Consider the following 12,735-nt stretch of genomic DNA (forward strand, 5'->3'; position numbering starts at 1 on the left):
TTATATATTTATTTAAAATTTTATTTTTATTTTAATTAAACATTATTTTATTTTAATTATTATAGCCTTATTTTAGTAATTGTTTTATACTATTTTAATTTATAATATATATTAAAATTACCCATATTTAATTTTTATATGCTGTACAAAATATATTTAGGAAGATATTTTTTCTGTTTGTATTTTATATTTGATTTAGTTTTTCCTTTTTTTTTTTTTATACGCTATAACAAAAATGACTGAATGTTACTCATTATTAAATTTCATGATAGTATACTTTTTTAGTTTTTCTTATGTGTATGGATATACTTTTTATTAACCATAAAGATGTGTGTTAATGTTTATATTTTATGTTCTTTAGACATTGTAATTTGTTAGGTGCACGAGTGTATTTATGCATTTTCTAAAATCAAGTGCGATGAATGATAATTTAAACCCTTACACATTAAAGAAACAATAAAGACATATTTTTCAAAATTATATTTTTCGAATATGTTTTAAACAGTATATATAACCAATTCAAGGATAATGATTAAAAAATTCTGTGTATACGTAAAAGAAATGAATCAAAAAATGAATAAAAACAAAATAATAATTTCCCGACATAAAGGATCATGTGTGATGAACTCTCAAAGGTAAATGGTAAAATAAAATATCTTCTTTTATGTTGTACATTTTATGATGTTCTTTAACGATTAACAACCCTTTTTTCCTATTTCACGAAGTTTAATACTTTAACGATTATAATATTTACAAAATGACAATTCTACATGTATTAAATAGTGAAAGAATTATTAAAAGCGCTTAAAATATAATAGAAAAGTTAAATGGATATTAGCTGACAAAACCAATGGATAAACATGTGCGACGAAAAAGGTGTACACGGAAAATAACCTAATGACCTTTTTTTTTTGTTAAACTAATGCCTTTATCATTTTATTCAATTCTAATTACGGAGAAAAATGTTTCTATTTCACCTTCGTAAATTTTATACTTATTTTGATAATGTGTCTTTGTATTTTGTAAATAAAAGACAGTGCTAATTTTTAATTTTTTTGTGCAATTGCCATAAGAAGTTATCTATTTCCATTGACGAATTTTTGAGCTAATGCAGCATTAAAAAAAACGCATTATTTTATTGCAAATGCTTATTGTGGAAAAATGTCCACAGCAAATAGAAATATTTTTCATACTCAAGAATGTGCGTAAAATAATAACTTAAGCTATTTTTTACTAATTAAAATATGACCAATTCACAGAAATTGAACCATCTAAATTGTATAGCTTTATTTTTTACTAACAGATTTAAGTTAATAGACAAAACAAAAAAGGGCTATTTTGTTATTAAGAACCTAGGTTTTAAGCCAGACTCGTGACTGCACTCGTCCATCAAAAATATAACGACTATAATGTTAAATAATAGTATTCATTTTGTCCTTTTCTTTCATTCTTAAAAGTTTAATACAAATTTTAAAACGACAACAATAACAAAACGTAAAGAACATTTATGTAGACATACAAACGTTCACTATACATTTTTAATTAATGAACTGAAATGTACTTTGCTACACGTTGCCCATGTATAAATCACTAAATAATAGAAAAGGAAGTGTACATGTCCTAATGCATAAAACTAGTTTGTTACAATGCACAATATCTTCATTTTCGCATTGTGTAAGAGCCCCTTATAATTTTGTGCACACAGAAAAATAACGTTTCCTTCCCTCACATAATTCTATTAAAAATGCATAAATTTGCACGTCTTGACAACACATTAGTTGAAACTTTTGCTTTTTAGAAATATCAATACATTTTGAATAATTTACTGTAGATCTATTTTTATGACAATGTGGATACACATAACAGTATTAATGATTACGTGTAAGGATAAGTCATCTCTTTGTTGAATCCTCCTAAAAATTAACAATGATTTTTTAGAATTCTTATTCTTATTTTATATTTTTGCTACGTAAATGTGTGAATTTTTTTTTCTTTTTCTATTTGATGATAATGTTTTAACTTTGTCCTACCTGTTCCCATGGATTAAGTAATGTGTTCCCTTTTGCACGTAGAACTGTGCAGTGCAGAACCTCTATTATTGTCACTGCGTAATATGCATTCTTTAGTTTTGCCCGATTTAAATGGCTCATCGTCATTCCTATCACTGTTTATATTTTCTTTTGGATAATTCATCGTTTTATCATATTCTGTCTTTAAATAATTTCTTAATAAATAGTTAATTTTTCTTGTTTTTCTCAACAAATGTAGAATGTCATCTGAATTTTCAGGAGAAACGTTTTTCATTCGTATGGTGAAGTTTGTAACTTTGCGTCTTTTTTTAGAATCTATATTATTCTCAGTTCGTGTGCTCCCTAATTTTACATAATTACTTTTTCTTAATTTGTTCTTATGTCCAAATGTATTTTTGTTTCTTCTAGGGCTATTTACATTATCATTTCGATTGTTTGTCCTTTCATAATGCTTTAAAAATGAATCATTCAGCAAATATGTTTCTTTATTATTACATACCTTTTGTGTTTTTTCTTGTTTTTCAGTTGTGTAACTTGCATCAATTTTGTGATTTTTATAAGACGGGGTTGCTATTCTAAGCGTATTTTTCATGGGGGGCTTTTTTTTTATTTTTTTATTTTCATTTTTTATATCTTCCAAGTTATCAACTTTTAGCTTTTCACTTTTTTCTTTCACTTTATGCGTATTCTTTTGGAAACATTTCTGTTCTAGGGATTCCATGAGGGATGAAATATCTTTCACATTCTTAAAAAAGAAATTTATATTTTCGGCAGTCCCAAAGCGTTCTACAAGAATGAGAGGATTCCTCCGAAGACAGCGAATTTTTTTTTTTATTCTTTGAAAAATTTATTTTAATTATTAATTTTCTTTAGTAATTCTTCATTTTCGGCGTAAATTTCTATTGCCTTACTTTTTTCCTTTTTCATATCTAAGTAATACTTATTTTTATAGATTTGTTCCAGTTGAAAGTTGTCTTTCTGAGCATTTTCTATGTTACTTAATTTTTTTTCAAATTGCTGGGTTAGCACAATTATGTGTTTTTTCAGCTTAGTTATTACTTCATCTTTGTTTTCAAGGAGACTTTCCCTTTTAGTTTGAGCTAACTGTTTAGGTTTAGTGAATTCACTATTTTTGCGATTATTTCCTGGGTGCTTTTCGCTGCTTCCACTGTCTGCTACGCCTTCACTATGATTAGCAAAATTGGATTTAGAATTTACTTTGTTTCCTAGGGAAAGCTTAAACAATCCTTTGTTTTTAACTTCGAAACTGTCCGTAATGTGCTTCTTGAAATTAAATTCGAATTCTGAGCTGAAATCCGATTGGTTATTTGCATCATATTCAACTTTTGCGGATTCTGTCGTTGAGTCTACATTTTTTTTTCCATTTAGCAAAATTTCGCTAGTTATACTTTTGTCATTCCCGTTCATTGTACTGGTAGAAAAAATACACACAATTGTAGCTATGGGTGCAATGGAGTAATCTTAAATTAGCATAAAGCGTGTAGAAAATAGGTTTTCCTTTTTCCTATGTATCAAAGTGTACATTTATAAGCTTCAAATGGAAATGTCAAAGCCCTTTTGGACATACGTTTACTTGTACTAATTAAAAAAAAGACAACAATTGGGCAAGATGTGCGCCCTTCAACGTTTCGTTATTTCGTTAAAATTTAATTCACATAGGTGTTTATTCTTTAAGCCCAATTGTAGAAATGCATGTGTGATTAAAATATCGAGCAGTTTACATGCTTTACGTGTAGACGCATAGCATCACAAGTGCCTCCTCGGTAGAAGAATGTATATATACACAGGAGGTGACATGACAAAATGCATATCTCTTGTTTAGCCGGCCTTTTTATACTTGCAGCATACAACGCAGTGGAAAAAAAAAAAAAAAATTATAGTTTTAAATCACCTTTGTGGCCATTTAAAAACAAAAGGATGGGTCATCATTAAAATTGTGCGCGCACCTTTTGGAAATGTCGAAGGGAGTGCTCATAAAAGTACGTATAAATATTTACCCTGTGTAGTGCTGTGTTAGCCATAGTGTCAATTAAAAAAACAAATTATCTAAGTTCCTAACAAATATTTGTTGCAGTTACGCATTAAATGGATAATCGAAAGCTTAACAAATTTGCACTTTTATAACAACAGAAATAAATGAAAAAATAAACACTATGCAAACATACTTTTACACATTTTCAGCATTGTTCCTTATTTTGTGGAATGAGAGAACTATTCTGACATTCCTTTTTTGAAATGCAAAATGTTTGTTTTTAAGACAGTCCCAAAAGAACGTTTGCAGTGTGTTTGTAAATTTGGTATGACAAGTTGATTTTTTTTTTCCTTCACCAAAAATGTAAACGTGTAATGGTTAAAAAGGGGAATATACGTGCACATGTATTTTGTAGGTAATTTTTTTTCGCATTTTTAAGGGAAAAAAAGAGAAATAATGTTTTGTAAAAATAAACTATTTCTTGTTTCGAACTTTATCCCTTTTGTTGCATTAACGCGGGTTTTGTCGTCTACATGTGTACCGAAGCGTTTTACGCATTTTCATCCACATTTTAGGAATAAAATTTTGAGAAAGGGAAAAACTTTTCATAAAAGTCAGTGGTCTTTCCCAATTTTTAAATAATATGGCAGAAATGGAAAAAGACGTGAAAATGTGCATGGGGAACTGCAATAGCGCTATGTGTATGAAAATGCCCCGTCCAAGGACGTTTTACGCATCATTTTGTTGTACACTAATTCTTAGGTTTAATATACACACAAGTATGTTTAAAAATTTAGCGTTTTTTCATTTAATTAAAATTTCTGGTTTAGTCACTTCCCGTGGTGTGTGCAGGAATGGGTTTAAAAAAAAAAATATGAGCTGTTCATAATTTGTTACATTAACGAAAATAAGGTTACGTTTTTGCTTCATTCAGAAAAACGTTATGTGTAGGAATTAAAAAAAATAAAAGAAAGCAACAAATTAAATTACAAACAAATGGGGGAAAAGGGAAAAAAATTCTTATGCCACTTATGCCAAACATGTTTAATAAATGATAATACCGCTATAGACAGGGTTACGTGCGTACATGGTTGCCTACAAAAAAGTTCACTTCATTTTTTTGGCACATACATAAAAGATGTCGCATTTTGCGAAAATGTTTAAAAAAAGAAGCGGAAAAATAAAATTACGCGTTTTTTTCCAATACATTTGATGTTAAATCATCTTGACTTTTGATTTGGTTTAAAAAGGTATGTACATTCCATTCGACATATATTTTGAAGATATAAATAAGGGATTCCTTCACCAGTGGGACAAAAAAAAATGACGTTACATTTATTTCTTTCGCTTTTTCTTATTCGAATGTGATAGCCTTCGTTCAAGGGACATACGTAGGTGTCCTTTACCTTCCATGGTCGTATTTTAACTCAACGTTCTTTTTACATTTAAAGATTACTTAACATGGTAATACTGTATGCATGTTCATTTAAAAAATACATATGCTTTGCGCTGTTTAGTGAGCAACCTTTGCAGTCACGCTCTATTTTAAACTTGCATCCTTTTTTCGAAAAATTCAGTCTTTCGTGAAACACAAATGGTCCTATCTTTCCTTATGTGGCTTTCTTTTTTGTGCACATTAAAGAATATTTCCATTTTTTGACACATTTTTAATTTCCTTAATTTCGGATATGTAGTATGTAAGCATATTTTTAATCATGTACTGCAGCGTTATTTCACTTTGCGAACATGTGACGCACGCGCCCTCCAGTTGTACGTAAACTATGCCTGCGGGGATGGAACATTTTTGAGGAGTAAAGGTGCGCGCATGTAAATGTGTAACGATGAATAAAGCGTACGTCTACTTCTTTAGTAGTGGGGCAGCTGCGCAGTGCACATATACATATGCACATTTGTCCGCTTGCCCCTTCAGCGCATGGGTACACTTGCGGACGTCGTTGCTGTACCATCATCTATGTCGAAACAAATGAATTTGATATCTCCTCCATCATTCACGATCACTGGGCGAACCCTTTTCTCTATAAGCAGTTTTATGCTACTTATAATTTCCATGAGATCTTCATTTTGTTCATATTTTTTTTCATTCTTAATTTTTTGCAATATGGAAAGGATATTTTCCCCAGTGGATGAAGAGTCGTCAGAATTTTTTTGAAACGCGTCAATGAAATTATTTATTTCGTTTACGTAATTCACGTAATCCGCATTTTTTGATATCGAAAAAAGTATGCGATTCGCGGTTTTCCTTGCAAGACATTTATTTAAAGAGTCAACATAATTTAAGAAATGCACATTCATTTTACTGCAAATGTTAACAGTTATTTTGCCTTTCAGACATAATCGTCTACACGGTGATATATTTTTGAAATGCATCATTTTCGGTTGGACACAATTGAGGGGTATTTATGCGTGTGTGTAAAAATGTCTCTCAGCATGTGTGAACGGAAGCAGTAGTTTTTTTTTTATTTTTTACTCAATTTGAAACGCGGGAAATGCTGCCTTAAATAATTGGCTGTTTTTCCAGCGATGTGATTTTTAAAATGCTTATTTAAATGTCACAGTTGATGTGATTTGATGGGCAATTCGTCACAAAGCAGGAGAGCCTTTCGCATGTACATATGTGCACATGTTCAAACACGTATTCATTTTTTGGCACTGCATTTTTGCTCTCACGTAAATATATTCATGCGTTAGGCTCATAAATACATACGTACACGTTCCCGTCAAAGGAGCCGCGATGTTTCCCTACGAACCCAGCCAAATTGATCTTCCGCCATCCGAATGGGCGAAGCTGATTAAAGCAAGGTTGTACGAACTGAAAAAGGAAAGTTGCGCCAGCAGAAAGGTACGGCTTAAAAGTTTTCAAAAGGTGCAGAGAAAGCCCATTCGGCCTATGCGCATATTAGCATATGTATGAGCACCAACACTGTCAGCAAATGTTTGCATGGGGGGGGGATGAACAAAAATTGCTGATAAACAACGTAAACCGTTCAAACGGTAAATAAAAGGGGGGGATAATTTAATTGTGCGCTTTTCTGTATGCCTTTTTTTGTCAGTACATATCGTAGTTTTGAAAAAATAAACAAAGTTGTATTTTTTTTTTTTTTTAAATTCGCGTGTTTGGCTGTTTGCGCAGTGCTTTCCAAGTGACACACACGTAATGGAGAACAACTGCGCGCTTTTATGGGTTTCTCTTAATTGAACCCTTTGGAAGCTTATATTTGCTGTGCGCGGCGAATCTTTGCAACGGCGCACCTTTTTTCTTCTTTGTTTTTATATTTACTCTCATTTGACTTAATTTTACAATTTGTACACCTGTGTAACAACGCAGATGCATTCTTGCGACAGCAGGAGGGGCAGCGGAGGGGACAAGAGGATGGGGGGCCACTGTGAACGCGGTACAGCTGCGTTCTTGTGAGTTCGCACGGGCGGGCGCACACGTGTGTATACGTATGTATATGTATATGTATGTATATGTATGTATATATATATGTGTACACGTGCACATGCTCACGCCTCGCCTATCACCAAACCACTGGCCACAATTTTGTTTTCCTCAGAGAGAATAAAGCGAGAGAGGGGCGAGATGCTGCATGAAAGGAGGTCGTAGACGCTGAAAAAGGGGTTGTCCTGCGAGATGTAGTAGTTTAATTCAGGCCTGAAGGATTGTGTGCACATGAATGAGTTATCCTTAACGAGGAGCTCAATGACGCCAATATCATCGCTGCGTAAGCATTTTTTATTATCCACCTTTTCGTAAAGCACGTTCACATTTTTTACATAATTTTTTAAATCAATAATTTGTGCTACATCATTTGCGTTACATTCGACGTGTAATTTACCCTCCCCCTCTGCTCTGTCATAACTTAAGGAACTGCTTTTATTTTTATACACATAGAGAATATTTTGAATGGTTACACTATGCGAAAAGTTTAGGGAATACAAAAGATACACTCGTCCTATGATCAGTGGGATTTTAATTTGGTTCACTTTTATTAATACTTTCACCTTGCTACATGCAAAGGTGGTGCTTTTTGGCCCATAGGGTGCGTTTTTTATTTCCGAATTGGTTGGTGCGTTATTTACCAAAACTGATCCGTTCTTTATCTTGTTATCGTCAACTTTGAAGAAAACGTTTTCTACGATGTCGTTCGTTATATGTGCATTTTTGCTGATCGGGCACGATGCTATTATCTTGGGTAAAATGCTTATAAAAAATTCTAACGTGTCTTGTCCGTTGTGGGCACTGCAAAGGGTATCACTATTGCTGCCATTGCCCCCAGGGTCACCACTTTTTTTGGATGCTTCTTCTTGTTCTAACACTTTCCTTATGAAAGGAAGATTCTTCTCATTGGCTAGGTAGTGACAAAGGTCATCCACGTTGACGTATTTACACAAAGAGGCGTCCTTTTCAATTTTCTTCACCGTAATTTTTTCCCCAAGGGGCAATAAGACGTAGTTATTTTTACTTTTTAAGAACCCATGCAATACTTTAATATTAGCATTGATCATATTATTTGATTCTGTCAAGTCTTGGACAACCCCCACAAATGTGTCTTCTTCATTTGGAGATTTCTTCATCGAATTTGTTATGTTTCCCTTCCCATCTTTGCAAAAGTTGCAAAAAATATTATTCGAAAAGAGGTTATTCTTGTTGACAAAATTGTAGTAAGCAGTTAGAGCTGTCCTTTTATCGCTCAGAACTTCCGCACACACTTTTAGGCGAAATAAATCTTTCCTTAAATTCATGTACTTAATTTCATCGTATAGGCTAAAGGTGCTATTCAGTAATGGTCTTTTCTTCTCCTCCTCGAATTTAACCACGTTCAAATTTTTGTACGCAGAAAGGGGAATGAACGTTAAATTGGGTTCAAATAATGCGTGACTCTCTGTGGCAGCAGAACCACTTTTTTGTGAATGTCCACCCCTCACGTAGAAGTTATTACTAAGAACAAAATTGTAAATGCTGTCACTTTTGGTACACTGAAAAAAAGACTTTATCGTTTTACATATATCTTCGAACACCTGTGGGTCATAATCGAACAGGTCTAACTTGTTTACCGCTACAATGACGTTAGAAATTCCTACTGCTTTTAATATAGAAACGTTTCTATACGTCTCATCATTTTTTTTGCTGTAAATGTTATTTGCATCTACAACTAGGATGGCAGAGTCTGCAAAAAAGCTCCACGTGTGCAAATTTGTCACCAGTTCGTTGTGTCCCGGGGTGTCAAAAATGTTTATTTTCCTTAAAAAGAGCACATCACTGTGGATGGTTTTGTTTTTGTAAAAATCGGCGAATATGGTTCTGTCCGTGTGGGGACCATGCAGGACGTTGTTACCGTCCGTGCCTTCTTGGCTGCTCTTATGGGGCCTGGCCCCTTTTTTGCTTCCCCCCTGAGTGCCCACCACACGATTGTAGGCTTGCTCTAATTCCCCTTTCGTGTAATATACATAGAATTCTTTTTTTTTGTTAAAAAGAGTTATGTTTCTCTCCCTTTCATCGTCCTCCTCGTCTAATATGAAGGTATACTTCGAACTTTCCCTGACGTGTTCATATTTTTTCACCGTTTGCTCGCTTACGTAGCTTAAGTTGTACAGAAGTGCCCCTATGAGGGTGGACTTCCCCGCGTCGATGTGCCCCAGCACCAGGATGTTCAGCGTGCTCAGCATGATGCACCTGTTGCCTTGGCTGTCCGCTTGGAAATCATTCTGGAGGGAGTTCGAAGGGGTGTCATCTTGGTTCTCCATTTGGGTGGCTTCACCCTGCTGGCTTGGCTTCTTCACCTTAGCGGCTTCACCCTGCTGGTTTGGCTTCTTCGCCTTGGCGGCTTCCCCCTGCTGGCTTGGCTTCTTCGCCTTGGCGGTTTCGCCTTGCTGGTTTGGCTTCTTCGCCTTGGCGGCTTCCCCCTGCTGGTTTGGCTTCTTACCAGGCGCCTTCCCTTTGGTGTTATCTTTGCCCTTCGTTTTTGGGATGTCCGTTCTTTCTTGGCACTCAAACTCGGAGTAATGTTCCTCATCGTAATTGTCGTAGTCCACTAAGTCGTCCTCGTAGTCATCATAGAGAAGGTTTTTCCCCCACTTTTTGTTGCTCATTTTGTTGCTTTAGGCGATTTGGGGGTGCACATGTGGGAGTTTACGCATGTTTTCACGTGAAGAGGAAGACGTTCCTTTGTCTCCTACTTCTTGTGCTTTACTAACGGGTTCGGCTTAAGCGGACCTTCACGGGGGCGATGCGCCTGGTGAACCGCTTAATGGAGGGGTGTTGTTTGCCCCCTTTTCGCGCAATAAATATGATATATCCCTCTTTGCCGCTGTCGCGCTCTTTACCGCTATCGCGCTCTTTACGGCTATCACTTTGTGGCGTGTATATTTTTCTCTTTGCGCACGAAATGAAAACGCCTCTTCGGCATGCGCACATGGGGGCTACGCGCGTATTGGATTCCCTTCAGGGGCGAAAACGAAGAGAAACGGAAATTGGCACGTCCTATTCCAGCCTCGATTGCGATCCGATTTGGTTATCCCTTCTTTTCATGTTAGTTTCGCTTGACGTTTCAACCGGGGCGGGGGAAGTAAAGAAGAGACCCCGTTCAGTGTTACAGTATGGTTGTACGTAGCGCCCCTTTAGTGTTAAAAGAGCGGAAAAAAATAAAAAAAATAAAATAAAAAATAAAGGAGACCTTAATTTGTTTCCCCATTCCTCCCCCTACACATTGGATGGGGTTCCGATGACGATGTACAACGTGAGACTGCTAACTTTTTGCCACGGGGGATATTCCGTTTGGCATGAATGTTGGTTCTCTGGAGAGATGGATATAACACCGCGCGTAATACGAACAGTGTGGAATAGGCACACTGGCGATAATTCAACATAGGGAAAGTTGTTCCCGCTTCTTCAGAGTGGGTGAAGTCGCGGATCGGTCTGTGTGAAGCGTTGCGCTGAAGTGGCGAGTGAAACGACCTGCCAAAAGGGCTAAATTCCAAAATCGCAGAAACGACAGGTTAAAAGAGTTGGCGTAAGAATGGAGCCCAAGTGGAGGAACAAATTTTACCAATGGTGATCACCCACAGGGTACTGTGCATGGGCTAACTGTGCACATGACAGGAGTGTGCGGAGTGTTGCTTTTTCCTGGCTAATAGAGGGATGCCTTTTCACTTAGTAGGGTTTTAACCCCCCACTGCAGCACGGATGGTGATGCACTGGTGTATATATATGCCGCTACGCCATGGCTGAAAAATGGGAAGTGAGAAAATTCGTTCCTTTGTCGTTAGTTGGAAGTAGTTTGATGTGAAATGGAGAGCCCTTTTGTTTTTTTTTATTTTTAGCACAGTTGCTAATTGTTCAAATCTGTGCGAGTGAAGAGACCAAATGGTTTGGAATAAAATGGGTTACCTTTTTGCAAAACATAATTTTATCATTTGGGGGTGTGTGCGAAGGGACTGGGGGGTCATCAGTCAATGTGTGCATGTCACGTATACTGTTGTGGTAACCACATGGGGTAATTTAGGGGGGTTCGGCGTGCGTAAGCATGTGGGGGGGGGAAAAAAAAAGGTAGCCATAGCCAGGAGAGCGTACCCCCACGTATGGGCAAATACAATTCGGCTACTTCAACTTGGGTGCACAAAAAGTGGTAGAACATAATGGACCAGAAAAGTAGCATTAGGGTTTTTCCCCAACCTTATGTTCTTATCAGCCCGTGTGGGGAAGCAACTGTGTGAGGAAGCAACCATATGGAATTTCCCCCCCCTCCAAAACAAAAACAAGAACAAAAACAAAATCGTACGTATAGACACCCTTCCCGCATTTTATGTACGACGTGCATTGAGACGCTACTGCTTTTCTTTCAGTGACCCCACCGACCCTATTTTTCTTGTGCACATTATTCTGTGTACATGGCCACATAATGAATCAGCCGGATTTTTCCTCATGCAGCTGCACCGGCTTAGTGTTGAAGGATGTGCAGGACCCGCGTCCTGATCTGATCTACCAATGGGAGCAATAATTTTCTACCTCCTTTTTTTTTTAATTTCCCATCTTTTGTCTTTTCCTTTTTCGACGCATCGGCGATGTTTTATGGGGGTATGTCGTTTTTTTTTTTTCGCTTCTTCTTTTGCCCATTCACCCGGCAAAGCGGTGTACGAGGACATTTCTAATCCCCCCCCCTCTATACACCCTGCTAACCTGACTGAGGGGCACGAGCCCATCTGTTTATTTTCCCCTTGGTGCACGGCCTACACAATTGTGGTTTTAAACAAGTTCACCGTGCGGACTGTACAATCCTGCAGCTGGGGAAAACACTCCTGGGCATTTCGGAAATTTTATCTGATCCTCTGAGCTGCGGCTGTCACCCTTTGCAGTGAATGTTCCACTGGCATTAGTGACATATCTCATGCTGCGGGTGAAGTAGCTCGGTGAAGAGTTTTCTTTTTTCGTTTCTTCTCCTCAGCGTTCGGGGGGAGCGTTGCAGGCGGTTTGGCTGCGGTTTGGTGGCCATTTAAGGGCGATTAAAAATTATGCTATGTGACGAATCGAACTGCATTTTAAAGCGAAAAAACTGCGTCAAAAAAATGCGTACACTACTGTTGGGGAAAATAACAATTTAAAGAGGGTTTAAAAAGCGATTTACAAGGTGATTCAAAGAATGATTCGAAAAATGATTTAAAAAACGGGTTGAAAAAAAACAATTTTAAAATTAT

The 12,735-nt window shown here is 36.4% G+C and overlaps 3 protein-coding genes across 3 annotated transcripts; all 3 read right to left on the reverse strand.

Annotated features, from left to right (window-relative positions):
• Positions 1-2,043: 2,043 nt before the first annotated feature.
• On the reverse strand, positions 2,044-3,458 carry PCYB_073830 (hypothetical protein; the record flags this gene model as incomplete). Its single annotated transcript, XM_004221780.1, has 2 exons — positions 2,044-2,816; positions 2,942-3,458. 2 exons carry the CDS (start codon positions 3,456-3,458, stop codon positions 2,044-2,046), a joined length of 1,290 nt encoding a protein of 429 aa, XP_004221828.1.
• Positions 3,459-5,659: 2,201 nt separating this feature from the next.
• PCYB_073840 (hypothetical protein) lies at positions 5,660-6,414 on the reverse strand (the record flags this gene model as incomplete). The annotated part of the gene is made up of 2 exons (XM_004221781.1): positions 5,660-5,808; positions 5,988-6,414. The coding sequence occupies 2 exons, from the start codon at positions 6,412-6,414 to the stop codon at positions 5,660-5,662; spliced, it is 576 nt and encodes a 191-aa protein (XP_004221829.1).
• Positions 6,415-7,652: 1,238 nt separating this feature from the next.
• Positions 7,653-8,720, reverse strand: PCYB_073850 (elongation factor; the record flags this gene model as incomplete). Its single annotated transcript, XM_004221782.1, has 1 exon — positions 7,653-8,720. A coding segment is annotated over one exon (1,065 nt), but the record flags the coding sequence as incomplete, so codon positions are not given.
• Between the last annotated feature and the right edge of the window lie 4,015 nt (positions 8,721-12,735).

This window comes from Plasmodium cynomolgi, chromosome 7 (assembly GCF_000321355.1).
Source record: "Plasmodium cynomolgi strain B DNA, chromosome 7, whole genome shotgun sequence".
Taxonomy (NCBI): Eukaryota; Apicomplexa; class Aconoidasida; order Haemosporida; family Plasmodiidae; genus Plasmodium; species Plasmodium cynomolgi.